This window comes from Dendrobates tinctorius, unplaced genomic scaffold (genome assembly GCF_039654945.1).
Source record: "Dendrobates tinctorius isolate UK_male_01 unplaced genomic scaffold, ASM3965494v1 ptg000107l, whole genome shotgun sequence".
NCBI lineage: Eukaryota > Metazoa > Chordata > Amphibia > Anura > Dendrobatidae > Dendrobates > Dendrobates tinctorius.
The window spans coordinates 19861532-19876816 of record NW_027361775.1 but is presented as its reverse complement, the minus strand read 5'-3'; the positions used below and the strand labels follow the sequence as shown (position 1 = coordinate 19876816).

General features: G+C 41.6%; 1 protein-coding gene across 3 annotated transcripts in view; it reads left to right on the top strand.

Annotated features, from left to right (window-relative positions):
• LOC141100619 (major facilitator superfamily domain-containing protein 8-like) overlaps window positions 1-15285 on the top strand; it is a 120478-nt gene that overhangs the window by 65753 nt on the left and 39440 nt on the right. For all 3 annotated transcript variants that reach the window (XM_073589218.1, XM_073589217.1, XM_073589216.1), the window contains exons 8-9: window positions 7386-7459; window positions 7536-7619. In XM_073589218.1, the coding sequence (XP_073445319.1) occupies window positions 7386-7459; window positions 7536-7619 (158 nt within the window). The remainder of the gene's footprint in view (window positions 1-7385; window positions 7460-7535; window positions 7620-15285) is intronic.

The window sequence follows — 15285 nt, the reverse complement described above, 5'->3', positions numbered from 1 at the left end:
AGACGCCTTTCATACTATTTCTGTCTGCCCTAAGCGAGAAAAACGTTTTGCGCACACATTTGCCGTGGGCAGTGTACAGCCTAAGTTCCTTTTGGGAATTACCCTGATCTGCTCCTTGTCTACATTTTCCGCTAAGGCTTTTGTAGATTCAGGAGCAGCTTTGAATTTGATGGATTTAGACTTTGCTAAACGTTGTGGTTTTCCCATGATACCCCTGCGGACTCATCCCTGTCATGAACTCATTTTCTGCTCCACCAGTTTAGAGTTCCCCTTCCATTCTCCCTCTGGTGGTGACAGGAGGTACTGCGGTTGGCTTAAGTGGTAGTGATCTGCTACCTGATGAGGAAGATAACAATTGGATCTCTGGAGTATCAGACTGGATATAAGACAGCCAACGCCCTATCCTGTTGCTAGTGATTCAGTCTGCTTCTCAGGTCCTGGACTTCAGCTCTCTTCCAGTCTTCTCAAGTTAAGTTTGTTTTTTGCTAATGTTCACACTTGCACTTGTTGGTCAATTCAGTTTTTTGTGTAATCAGCCTGCCCCTGCTGGGGCTATGCTGAATTTCCACTCCTATTAATCAGTATTTGCCATTCTGCTTTTTGTTCCTTATTAGATTGGCCTCTTTTTTGCTCTGTCTCAGAATATTTCAGAGTGCTGATATAGGTTCAGAAGTCTAGTGACTTCAGGGTTTATTTTGCTATCAGAAGTGTTGGACAATATTTTTGTAGGTTCTTTTTGGCAGATTGCAGACAGTGTCTTTCCTTTCCTGTCCTTTTTAGTTAGCCGGGCCCCATCATTTGCTCAGCCTATTTTCCTGCCTTTGTTTGTATTTTCATCTTTTTTCACCGTCAATACATGTGGTGGGCTGTCTTTCCTTTGGGGTCTGGTCTGGGGCAGTTAGTTTTCCTTTCTTCCTGCTTTAGGCTTATGTAGTTCTCCGGTTGTGACGAGGCATCTAGAACCATCGTAGGAACGCTCCACGACTGCTGCTAGTTGTGCGGTTAAGATCAGGGATCTGCAATCTGCATAGTTACCGACTTCTCTGGTTTTCTGAGACTTAGCTTGTTGTCTTTTTTTTTTTCCTCCTTGGTCACCCATTCATAACACATCCCTTTGAGAGGTATTGATGCTACTCCTTTGGCAGAGAATAAACCCTAGTTTTGGACCCAGGTGATAACGTGGGTCGCCCCGGGCCACCAAGAAAATTGTAAATTTTTGGTATTGCACAATTTGCATGATACTATTGTTCTGGGTTTTCCCTGGTTGCAAACTAATAATCCTGTTTTGGATTGGAAATCTGTGTCTGTGGTGAGTTGGGGTTGTCAGTGTGTTCTTAGTGATACTCCTGTTTTCTCCACCTCTCCCCAGTCTCATGATATTCCTGATTATTTGGCTGATTTTTCTGATGTATTTAGTGAGATTAAGTTTGCGTCTTTGACTCATAGGAGTTATGACTGTGCAATTGAGTTAATGCCCGGGTGTAAATTTCCCAAGGGTTGGCTTTTCAACTTATCGGTACCTGAACACGATGCTATGCGATCTTATATCAAGGAGTCGTTGGAGAAGGGTCATATTAGACCATCCTCTTCACCTTTAGGTGCTGGGGGTTTTTTTGTGGCCAAGAAAGATGGTTCATTAAGGCCTTGTATTAACTATTGTTCCCTTAACAAAATCACTGTTAAATATCAGTACCCGTTACCCCTAATTTCTGATTTATTTTCCAGAGTTAAAAGTGCCTGCTGGTTTACCAAATTTGACCTCAGGGTGGCGTATAATTTTATTCGCATCAAGCACGGGGATGAATGGAAGACGGCATTTAATACTCCGGCGGGACATTTTGAGTACCTGGTGATGCCTTTTGGGCTCACTAATGCCCCTTCTGTCTTTCAATCTTTTATGAATGATATTTTCCAGGACTTTGTGGATAAGTTTTTGATCATTTATCTGGATGATATTTTGATCTTTTCCAGTGATTGGGATTCTCATGTGGAACATGTGCGGACTGTGTTCCGGATTCTGAGGGAAAATTCCCTGTATGTTAAGGGATCGAAGTGCCTCTTTGGTGTCCAGAGGATTTCATTTTTGTGATTCATTTTGTCCCCGTCGGCTATTGAAATGGACCCGGCCAAGGTACAGGCCATTTATAATTGGGTTCAGCCCACTTCTTGAAGGCTCTCCAGAAGTTTTGGGGTTTTGCTAATTTCTATCGTAAATTTATAAGTAATTTTTCTGGTATTGTCAAACCACTGACTGATCTGACCAAAAAGGGCGCTGATATTGTGACTTGGTCTCCAGAGGCAGTCTCTGCATTTCAGGAGCTTAAGCGGAGATTCACTTCTGCTCCTGTTCTACGGCAACATGATGTCTCACTCCCAATTCAGGTGGAGGCAGATGCTTCTGAGATTGGTGCAGGAGCCGTTTTGTCCCAAAAAGATTCGGTGACTTCTAAAATGAATCTATGTGCCTTCTTTTCTTGAAAATTCTCCCCATCTGAATGTAACTATGACGTGGGGAATCGGGAATTGTTGGCCATGAAATGGGCATTTGAAGAGTGGAGACATTGGTTGGAGCGAGCGAGCTAGACATCAAGTTGTGGTCCTCACCGACCACAAGAATTTGATTTATCTTGAATCAGCCAAACACTTGAATCCTAGACAGGCTAGGTGGGCCTTGTTTTTTACGCGTTTTAATTTTGTGGTCTCTTTTCTTCCGGGCACTAAGAATGTTAAGGCGGACGCCCTTTCTAGGAGTTTCTTTGCGGATTCTCTTATTGTGACCGAGCCTACTACCATTCTAAATGAGGGTGTAGTTCTTTCCGCCATCTCACCCGATTTGAGACATGCTCTGGAGGAATTTCAGGAGGACAAACCTGAACGTTGCCCTATGGGAAAGTTGTATGTCCCTGACCAGTGGAGGAAGAGAGTAATGTCTGAAGTTCATTGCTCCACGTTGACTGGTCATCCAGGTATTTTTGGTACCAGAGATTTGGTGAGTCGCTCTTTTTGGTGGCCTGCCTTATCTTGTGATGTCAGGAATTTTATGCAGTCCTGTGGGACTTGTTCTCCGTCCAAACCCTGCTCTCGTACTAGTGGGTTGTTGATGCACCTGCCGGTGCCCAAGAGGCCGTGGACCCATATCTCAATGGATTTTATTTCCGATCTTCCTGTCTCTCAGAGAATGACTGTTATCTGGGTGATTTGTGATAGATTTTCTAAGATGATCCATGTTGTACCACTCCCAAAGTTGCCATCTTCTTCAGAGTTGGTGCCCTTGTTTTTACAACAGGTGGTTCGGTTGCACGGGATTCCTGAGAACATTGTGTCGGACAGAGGAGTCCAGTTTGTCTCCAGATTTTGGAGAGCTTTTTGTTCCAAACTGGGAATTTAGTTATCTTTCTCCTTTGCATTTCATCCTCAGATCAATGGGCAAACTGAGAGAACAAACCAGACTTTGGAGTCCTATTTGAGATGTTTTATATCTGCTGATCAGATAGAATTCACGCTAAACAATAGAGCTAGTTCTGCCACTTTGATGTCGCCCTTTTTCTGTAACTTTGGGTTTCATCCTCGATTTTCTTCAGGGCAAGTGGAATCTTTGACCTGCCCAAGTCTGGACACTGTGGTAGAGAGAATGCAGCAGATTTGAGACCAAGTGGTGGATAAGTTGTCCCTCTCTCAGGAAAAAGCCCAACGGTTTTCCAACCGGCATAGGACCATTGGTCCCCAGTTTAAAGTGGGTGATATGGTTTGGTTGTCGTCAAAGAATATTCCTTTGAAGGTTGCGTCTCCAAAGTTCAAGCCAAGATTCATTGGACCTTATAAGATTTTGTAGATTCTTAATCCTGTTTCTTTTCGATTGGCTCTTCCAATTACGTTTAAAATCCATAACGTGTTTCATAAATCTCCGTTGAAGAAGTTTGTGGAGCCAGTAGTTCCTATGGCGGCGCCTCCTGACCCTCTATTGGTTAAAGGCAATGTGGAATATGAGGTAGAGAAAATATTGGATTCTCGTTTGGCTAGACGGAGACTCCAGTACTTGGTCAAATGGAAGTGTTATGGCCAGGAGGATAAATCTTGGGTCTCTGCTTCTGACATTCATGCCGATAGATTGGTTCGTGCTTTTCACCGGGTCCATCCTGATCTGCCTGGTGGCGTGGATGAGGGTTCGCTGACCCCTCCTCAAGGGGGGGTACTGTTGTGAATTCGCTTTCTGGCCTACCTCTGGTTACTGGTGAAGGTAGTGGAGCTGGTTATATTGACAGAGGGGTCGCGAGTTCTCTTTCTGGGCTCCGTCTGGTGGTTATTGGAGGTAATGGAGCTGATCTGATTAACAGAGGCTTGCCACCTGATAATGAGGAGGACGATTGGATATCTGGAGTTTCTGACTGGATTTAAGACAGCCGACTCCCTCTATCCCTGCTGGTGATTTTTTCCTGCCTCCTGAGTTCTTATTTTCCAGCTCAGTCCCTACATGCTCAGCTAAGTGTTCTTTTGCTATTGTTCACATTTGATCTGTTATTGTCTATTTCAGTTTTGTGTGGTCAGCCACCTCTGGCTGGGGCTGTACTGAATCTCCATCCATATGTTACTGCTTGTGCCAGTTTGTTTTTGTCCCTTATTAGATTGGCCTCTTTTTTATCTGCTTTCAGAATATTCCAGAGTGCTGATATAGTGGGCGAAGTCGTGCGACTTGAGTATTTTTCTATCAGACGTGTTGGACATTTTTTGCAGGGTTTTTGCGTGATTGCAGACAGTGTCTTTCCTTTCCTGTCTTGTCTAGTTAGTGTGGACCCCATCGTTTGCTCAGTCTATTTTCCTACCTGCGTTTGTGTTTTCATCTTGTTTCATCGACAATATATGTTTGGGGGCTATCTATTCCTTTGGGGTCTGCTCCAGGGCAGTTTAGATTTCCCCTTTCTTGCTTTAGACTTATTTAGCTCTCCGGCTGTGTCGAGGCATCTAGGATCATCGTTGGTACACTCCACAGCTACTGCTAGTTGTGTGGATAGGATCAGGGGTCTGCAATCTGCTTAGTTACCAACCTCTCCCTCCTCGGTGACCCAATCATAACAGTTTTCATTAGCGTGCCTGTCGCTTCCTATCAGCTTCACCTGCGCAGAAGAAACAAGAAGCAAATGCTCATAGAAGGGCAGAATATTGCAATTGCAGGGCGCAGGTCCGGAACAACCACTAGATTTCAAAGGGCCCTATGATGCTGATGGCAGGCACGCAAAGGAAGGCTGGAAGCGGCGTTTCCTTCCAGGTACTGCACGCCCTGGAGTCTGGAAGACCGGATTAACATAAAGGATTAAAGATGATTTCGAAGAATAAGACTGCAGACATGAGGCATACAGTTATGACTATTTTAAGTATTATAGTACCTGTATGCCCATTTTAATAGCTTAATTACATCCAAGGGGGGTGACAGATTTCCCTTTAAATATGTTTAGCCATGGGGAAAACTAGAGAGCTGCTTGGTCTATTTTAAGTATGCTAGTACCTGTATTAAAAGCTTGGGTACTTCCAAGGATTTTTTTCACATTTGGCGACAGTTTGAGTTATTTTTCTTGTTTAAATGTATGTATTTGTACTCAATAGAATTTATAACTTTTCTGAGCTCCACTCAGCTACTTTATGTCCACGGACCACCTCAAAGTCAAATGATTCAAAACTTTACATGCAATTCAGTAAGAAAAAAAATGCCCCAAAATGTGGACAAACACCTTTGAATTCTACATTTAGTTGCAGTTCTTTGTGCCTTTCATATCTAAGTATTATTTTAGAATGCTTCATCTTCATACAGTCCCCTTTCTTGCTCTCCTTGCTAATTTACTTATTGAAAATAATAACAAACATTTACTACTTCGATGTTTGCAGCGCTGTGGGTCTGCATTTGATTTACGGTAGCTACTTGCGGCTTCTGTCATCTGTTGCAGTCAGAGAGAGAATTTAACTAAGGACGCGCTCCCAGCAAAACAGTTGTGATCTAATCCCTCTCATTGTGTCTGTATTGTAGTGTAGGTACATTACAATACTCACTGATCACCAGATTTCTCAGTTTCGCTCTGGTCTTATACTGGATCAGGTGATTTCAAATTAAACATTGCTGGATCACACAGGATTTTGTGTGGACCGGAAATTGCTTTTACAGTGCACCGGTAAATCTTATTGAGCCTCATTCAGATGCTCCCCAGAGTTATATTGGTGGAAGCAGCATCTGCCTTAATAGACCCTGCGTGAGCCAAGAGGAGCTTTGGGATTCCAAATAGTTTTTTATTATTATATGTTTCTGCAATGGATCAGCGACTTTCTCATGGTATAAAAGTCAAGTGTCACACTGGCACTAAAACGCTTTGGAATGTATAAAAAACTCTTTGGAATCCCAAGGATCTTCATTCCGTAGAGCAGCCCGCCCAAATGTGGCAGTTTCAATTTCTGCTATTACACATCTGGATGAACCATTGCCTTCCTCCAGCCACGGGGCAGCAGCAGCGGGTTTCCACACTTGTATAGGTGTTGTGCCTGCTGTGTCACCTTCAGGTGAGCGCTGCCATCACTTATACTCATCATTTACCAGGTGGTGTTACACTTTTGTCCTTTTTCAGAGCTTCTTAGAGGAGCTGTCACGTGACCTAGAAGGGAAAAAAAATACCGGACATAGCATACACATGTATAAAAAGTTATGGTATAGCATGTTTGTTGAAAGAGATTTTTTTTAGAAGGTTGTCCCATGAACAAAGTTGATTTTAATCAATATATCTTGTAGGAATAATAATAGTTTCCACAATTGAATGTGTTTAAAAAAATAAAAAATGTTCCTGTGCTGAGATAATCTTATAAATGTGCCCCTGCTTTGTACTGTGTAATGCAGTATCTTACCATGCAGGAATATGGTCTGATCATACTACAGCTCCTGGGTATGGGAGGAAGCAAAAAAGTTTTACAGAAATTAAAGCACGAGATCGCAAATAATTACAGTATTTCTTTGAGGTAAAAATGGGCAGGGAAATATTTTACCTAACAAAAAGAATCAGCTGTGATCCCATTTTGCAATGTCAGTATACTCTTTTGCTTCCACCCAGGAGCTGTGGTATGATCAGACCATGTTCCTGCACAGTCAGCGCAGCCATTACACAGCACACAGCAGGGGCACATTTATAAGATTATCTCGGTGCAGGAACATTTTTTTAAACACATTCCAATTGTAGAACTTATTATTTTTCCAAGATGTATTGATTAAAATTAACCTTAAAAGTAACTTTGTTTGTTGCAAAATACCTTTTTAAGTTTAATTTTTGGTATTCATGTTTTCCATACTTTATAATTATTGTAGATATAATTATTTTTTGTGCTTAATCTCTTTCACTCTCCATTGCTTCTTACAGGGTTAGTAAGGGAGGAGATTGTGGTGCTTTTGACTGCTCAATTTGTTACATTGTTTAACCAGACTGCGCTGGAGGTGAGTATAAAGGTGTATTAACAGGTAACACGACTTGTCCGAACTTGGTCTCATATGTTTCCATATTCTTCTTTAGACCTTAGTCACCCCCCTAGCTCAAACATACCTTGGATTTGAGGATCTGCAAAACTCCTTGCTGTACTTCCTTTGTGGGATTGAGGTATGTCTTCTGAATATAGGCTTTTAGTTGTTGATTATTAGTATCGGTGTGGCCATTGGAAATGTGCTTATTTGAGTATATGGGTATCTTCAACACTTTGGGGTTGTATATAGAATTATTTGATTAGAAAAATGTTAAAAGGTGGATTCTTTAAAAATTAAAATCTAGACATCATCGTGATAAAAAGCTTAAAAATTGGTCTTGTTTTAGGCTTCTGCTTGTTGTACAGAATTTATTTTTTTTTCTTCTGATCTGTTTTTTAATTTCTATAGGTGTTTTTTAAAGGGTCCCCCATACCTTCCAAACCACCAGCATTTCTCAATTCCTTTATAAAGGGCTTGATAGGCAGTGTTTAGTGTTTGACATTAACAGATCTTTTTAACAAATATATTTTCACAATCTTTTTTTGATATGCAAATAAGTCTTTTGTCTAGTCAATGGGGCGTTTGTTTCCCCAGATTAGTCGTCCCACTCAGTATGTTATCACTAGGGATGAGCGAGTATACTCGTTAGGATTCGGTACTTGGTGAGTAATGCAGTACTCGAATCCTGGCGAGTATTTCACTACTCGCCTCGCAATATTCGGCACAGCCCCGCACAGTCCCCGCACAGCCCGACACAGTCTTCGCACAGTCACCGCCCAGCACACACACACAGCCCGTTACTCGCATTTCCCATAGACCTACATTGGACTCGCTACTCGTTACGAGTACCCGAGTATTAGGAGCTACTCGTAACGAGTACAGCGAGTCCGAGTATTTCACTACTCGCTCATCCCTAGTTATCATGCCGCTTTGTTTCTCACAGGTCATTGCACCACTGAACCTGAGTGTATGGCTTCTGGCTTCAGAGTCACATTGTGCATGTCCGGAAGCAAAGAAGAAGCTTTATCTTTGGCCCCTCTCTTGACATTTTTTGCTTCTGGACATGTGCAGTGCATCTCTTAAGCCAAGAAACCTATGCGGTACTTGGTTTCAGGGGTGCTATGACCTGTGGGAAAGAAAGTCACGCACATACGAGTACACAAAATTTTCAGACTGCAGGTGATGATGCTGGCTCTTGCAGATAATGTTATCGCACCCTTGGGGACTTGATAACATGGTGAGTGGGTCAAAATCTGCTGCCTAGGAACAGTCTGGAGATGGTCTTTGACTTCTATGGGAGAGTTTTATAGGCACACACTATGCAAAGGTCAATGTTCAGAACTGGAGAGAAAATGAGCCATAACCATCACCTATTGTTTCATATTGTAAGGCTCACGGTCAGCTTTACAATAAGAATGTTAAAGGGAATCCATCAGCAGGATTTCACCCCCACCCCTAGGACTATTTATATGGTCATGTGGCCCTTTCAAAGACAAATCCCTTTATTGGTCAGTCCATTCCTCCATTACTGGGCAATCCGTGATGGAATTGTTATACAAATGATGCTGAATCACTGTTAGATCTGACGCCTCCATCAGTCCAGCTCTATTCCCTGCCTAGCTAAACCTCCTCTTTCTGGACTGTTGGCCTCTATGCTGTGTGATTTGAGGCAAAGAAACCATTGGTCATACAGAAGTGTCGGCGGGGGGATAGAGGTGGAGTGATCTAACATGGTCCATCAGTTCAAATGCTGATTTCTCAGTCTTTGAAAGCGCTACATGAACATATAAAAAATTTGGGGATTGAAATCCTGCTGTGCCATTCCATTTAACTGTTACTGTAACCTTGCCTTTTATGATAATGAGATGACTTTGGAAAAGTGATTTCTAAAAAGGGAGAATTAAAACTACAAGATTTCAGGATTATAGGGTTTTTACAGATAATGGCATGGAAAATCTGAAAAAAATGTATATAAAATGTTTAATATTAAAATACATTTCCTATAAATAAATGTCCAGACATTTAGCATAATAATTAGTAAGGTGATAAAGTAAAAAGAGCCCACAATCCTAATAAACTGCTATTGAGAACACCTGGTTTTATGACTGGGTCATGACCAGTGTTGGGTGCTGGTCTTGGAGAGAAGGTACTACTCAGTGGGTCTCCTGTACACATATGAGGCCTGTCATTATGTAATGCTGCCTGCCATTAAGATAGCAAGATATTACTGACACAATCTCATTAACTTGATCCTGGAAAATGAACTTGTTGCCTACGTGCAAAAGATAGATATTATGGATTTATTTCACCCCACCCCTCCAATGCAGCAGATGTGACAACTATCACACAGAATGTGTTTTTTTAACTTGTCACATGTAGCTGAGTTCAAAGATTAGCAGTTTTGCTCATGGTTCTTTATCACAATATGGTTCACATGACACTGATGATATTATATATAGAGCATTTTAGTGTCTCTAGGATGTAGGGCAGGGCTGCAAGGGTTGGGTTCTTGTGAACATAGTTTCACAATAACATGTCTATCACTGTGAGGATGAAATTTGTAGTTTGACACTTTACATACATACTAGTAATAATAGTTTATAAAATTGGACTGCATAATTAATTTCTTGTTACTCATTGTGATCATGTTGAAGATATGAAATAGCATCGAATTATAAAAAATGTGTAAAGTATTCTTACATTTATTTAAAGCATCCATTTTGAGTTAGGAAATGAAGTTGCATCCAATATTTTATTAAAAATGTATTTAACCCTTCTCGAAACATTGTCAAAAGCAATAATAAAGGATTTTGGGGATATGTCAAAAGTAAAAGAAAAGTCAAAGATGCTATAGGATTTTTACAGGATGAAAATGATGAAATGGTAAGACAGGATGTTGAGAAGGCTGAACTTTTAAATTCCTATTTTGCATCTGTTTTCTCTCAGAAAGGAAATGTAACACCAACTGTTATTCACTGTCCTATTAAGGGAATAGAAGAATCCAGGATATCTATAAACAGAAAGATAGTGAGGAAACACTTAGCTAACCTAAATGAATTCAAGTCTCCAGGTCCAGATGAATTACACCCCAGAGTACTGAAGGAGATAGCAGAAGAAATTTCTGAACCACTCTCCATAATCTTTGAAAATTCTTGGAGAACAGGAGAAGTGCCAGAAGACTGGAGAAGAGCAAATGTTGTTCCTATCTTCAAAAAGGGGAAGAAGGTGGACCCAGGCAACTATAGGCCGGTGAGTCTGACTTCTATACCAGGAAAGATCTTTGAACAAATTATTAAACAACATGTAAGTCAATACCTGGATAAGAATGAAGTGATCAAACAGAGTCAGCATGGGTTTGTAACTAATAAGTCATGTCAGACTAACTTAATTTCCTTCTATGACGGTATCACTGATTGGGTGGATCAAGGAAATGCTGTAGATATAGTATATCTTGACTTCAGCAAAGCATTTGACAAAGTCTCTCATACAATCCTTATTGAAAAAATGACTAAGTATGGAATGGACAAGGCAACTGTTAGGTGGATTCATAGCTGGCTTAGTGATCGGACCCAAAGAGTGGTCGTAAATGGCTGCACATCCAGTTGGAAGAATGTCTCAAGTGGGGTACCACAGGGCTCTGTCCTGGGCCCTGTATTGTTCAACATCTTTATCAACGATTTAGATGAAGGAATTGAGGGTAAACTGATTAAATTTGCTGATGACACAAAGCTAGGAGGGATAGCTAATACTAGAGAAGAGAGAGAGAGGATTCAAAAAGATTTAAATAAACTGGAGAAGTGGGCAGTAACTAACAGAATGGTTTTTAACAGGGAGAAATGCAAAGTACTACATCTGGGCAATAAAAATGAAAAAAGCATATATAGAATGGGAGGAATAGGGCTAAGTGACAGCACATGTGAAAAAGACTTGGGTATACTAATAGATCACAGACTGAATATGAGTCAACAGTGTGATGCAGCAGCAAAAAAGGCAAATGCAGTTCTAGGATGTATTAACAGAAGCATACAGTCTAGATCACGTGAAGTCATTATTTCCCTCTACTCCTCTTTGGTCAGACCTCATCTGGAATATTGTGTCCAGTTTTGGGCACCACATTTTAAAAAAGACATCAACAAACTGGAGCAAGTTCAGAAAAGAGCGACCAGAATGGTGACCGGTCTGCAAACCCTGTCTTATGAGGAAAGGTTGCAGGATTTGGGAATGTTTAGTTTGCAAAAGAGAATCATAGAATCATAGAATCGTAGAGTTGGAAGGGACCTCCTGGGCCCAGGGCTGTGGAGTCGGAGTCGTGGAGTCGGAGTCGGTGCTCATTTTGGTGGAGTCGGAGTCGGAGTTGGAGTCGGTATAAAATGGACCGACTCCGACTCCTAAAATATATAATAAATTGGGTACAGTAATTCAATGCAGGATGTGCTGAATATTTTTTCATAGGAATTTGGGAAAGTTATGAAATGTCCTATAAATGGCTGTTCTATTCGTGATCTAAGGCTACGTTCACACACAGCGTTTTTCCTGTGTTTTTTGAGGATACGTTTTTCAGCTGCAAAAGCTGATCATCTTTTTAAAAAACCGCATCACCTGAAAGGTTTTTGAGCTCATAGATAATGTTTTCAATAGCAAAAGCAGATTAGAAATCTGCTCTATCTATCCATTTATCCATATCTGTCTATCCATATCGTATCTGTACCAAAAAGAATGAAAACCGGGTAGTACACCAATATATATTCTGTTCTATCTAAATATCTTGATTATGGGATCATAAAAATGATTAAATGTCTGAGGTTCACATTGTACTACAATAAATTTTTCACTTAAATATAAGCAATATGTGTGGGAGTCGGAGTCGGAGTCGTGGAGTCGGAGTTGGAGTCGGTGTAAGAGAAATTGAGGAGTCGGAGTCGGAGTCGGAGTTGCAGGTTTGGCTTACCGACTCCACAGCCCTGCCTGGGCCATCTGGTCCAACCCCCTGCTCAAAGCAGGATTCGCTAAATCATCCCAGTCAGATGTCTGTCCAGCCTCTGTTTGAAGACTTCCATTGAAGGAGAACTCACCACTTCTCGTGGCAGCCTGTTCCACTCATTGATCACTCTAACTGTCAAAAAGTTTTTTCTAATATCTAATCTGTGTCTCCTCCCATTCAGTTTCATCCCATTGCTTCTAGTCTTTCCTTGTGCAAATGAGAATAAAGTTGATCCTTCTACAATGTGACAGCCCTTTAGATATTTGTAGACAGCAATTAAGTCTCCTCTGTCTTCTCTTTTGCAAACTAAACATTCCCAAATCCTGCAACCTTTCCTCATAAGACAGGGTTTGCAGACCGGTCACCATTCTGGTCGCTCTTTTCTGAACTTGCTCCAGTTTGTTGATGTCTTTTTTAAAATGTGGTGCCCAAAACTGGACACAATATTCCAGATGAGGTCTGACCAAAGAGGAGTAGAGGGAAATAATGACTTCACGTGATCTAGACTGTATGCTTCTGTTAATACATCCTAGAACTGCATTTGCCTTTTTTGCTGCTGCATCACACTGTTGACTCATATTCAGTCTGTGATCTATTAGTATACCCAAGTCTTTTTCACATGTGCTGTCACTTAGCCCTATTCCTCCCATTCTATATATGCTTTTTTCATTTTTATTGCCCAGATGTAGTACTTTGCATTTCTCCCTGTTAAAAACCATTCTGTTAGTTACTGCCCACTTCTCCAGTTTATTTAAATCTTTTTGAATCCTCTCTCTCTCTTCTCTAGTATTAGCTATCCCTCCTAGCTTTGTGTCATCAGCAAATTTAATCAGTTTACCCTCAATTCCTTCATCTAAATCGTTGATAAAGATGTTGAACAATACAGGGCCCAGGACAGAGCCCTGTGGTACCCCACTTGAGACATTCTTCCAACTGGATGTGCAGCCATTTACGACCACTCTTTGGGTCCGATCACTAAGCCAGCTATGAATCCACCTAACAGTTGCCTTGTCCATTCCATACTTAGTCATTTTTTCAATAAGGATTGTATGAGAGACTTTGTCAAATGCTTTGCTGAAGTCAAGATATACTATATCTACAGCATTTCCTTGATCCACCCAATCAGTGATACCGTCATAGAAGGAAATTAAGTTAGTCTGACATGACTTATTAGTTACAAACCCATGCTGACTCTGTTTGATCACTTCATTCTTATCCAGGTATTGACTTACATGTTGTTTAATAATTTGTTCAAAGATCTTTCCTGGTATAGAAGTCAGACTCACCGGCCTATAGTTACCTGGGTCCACCTTCTTCCCCTTTTTGAAGATAGGAACAACATTTGCTCTTCTCCAGTCTTCTGGCACTTCTCCTGTTCTCCAAGAATTTTCAAAGATTATGGAGAGTGGTTCAGAAATTTCTTCTGCTATCTCCTTCAGTACTCTGGAGAAGACTGAGAGGAGACTTAATAGCTGTCTACAAATATCTAAAGGGCTGTCACATTGTAGAAGGATCAACTTTATTCTCATTTGCACAAGGAAAGACTAGAAGCAATGGGATGAAACTGAATGGGAGGAGACACAGATTAGATATTAGAAAAAACTTTTTGACAGTTAGAGTGATCAATGAGTGGAACAGGCTGCCACGAGAAGTGGTGAGTTCTCCTTCAATGGAAGTCTTCAAACAGAGGCTGGACAGACATCTGACTGGGATGATTTAGCGAATCCTGCTTTGAGCAGGGGGTTGGACCAGATGGCCCAGGAGGTCCCTTCCAACTCTACGATTCTATGATTCTATGATGAAAGTATGACACAACCGGCAATATTCCAGGCAGGTACCGGCAGTGTTAAGGGGGTTTTACACATAGCGATATCGCTAAAGCATCACCGATTTGGTGACGCAGCAGCGATATCGCTACATGTGATACTTACCTCCGACTGGCTCCCCCGCTGTCCATCGCTGATCGCGCGAGATCGGCTGGCTCCATTTCTCGTCGGGCGCTTCCTGCTGGCGCCGACGAGCGACACGTGGACGCGGGCGGGAGGACGTCAGGATCGCCGTGTCTTAAAGGTAAGTATTGTCCTCTGTGTCGCTGCTGTATCGCTGTGAGATCTTCCTGTGTGGAAGCTCACTAGCGATCATTTAGCGATGCACCAGCGATCCTGACTGTGTCATATCGCTGGTCGGGATTGCTGGTGCATCGCTAAATGTAATGGGGCCTTTACAGATGACATCTGCCACCAACAGCAGCGACTGGAGCTATCCCCAATGGCTGTTGTTTACCCAATTAAATGCCACTGTATTGCAGTACATAGTACATATGAAGAAACAATCGCATGGTCACGTCCCAAGTCAATTTTAAAAAGTTTAAATTGCCCGCTGTTCCCAGTTCAAAAATAAAGAAAAGCCATAAAAATAAACATATGTAAATAAAAAAAGGAAAAGCTTTGATATCATGTTTGTAAAAGTCCATTGTTTTTGAATTGCAAAGCTAAAGCATGATATTTCTCAAATCTCCTGTACAATATAATCTTTGACCTTTCCCGGCACCTGCGCACCAGTACTTTGCTCTGCCCTCAACAGGGCAGAGAAGTATGCCTGCGTAGGAGCACGATGCCGAGGAGTCTGTGGATGATGCAGGGATGCGTCATCCACACGAAGCAAGCAGGAGGACGGCATCACAAGAAGATGTAAGGCGCCGGACCAAGAAGAGCGACATCCATCTGACCGAACCTCCCTGTAGGTGAGTATAGTAAGTTATTTTTCTTTTAAAGGTCGGGTTGGGGGCAGATATACAGCATTATAGAATGCTGTATATCAG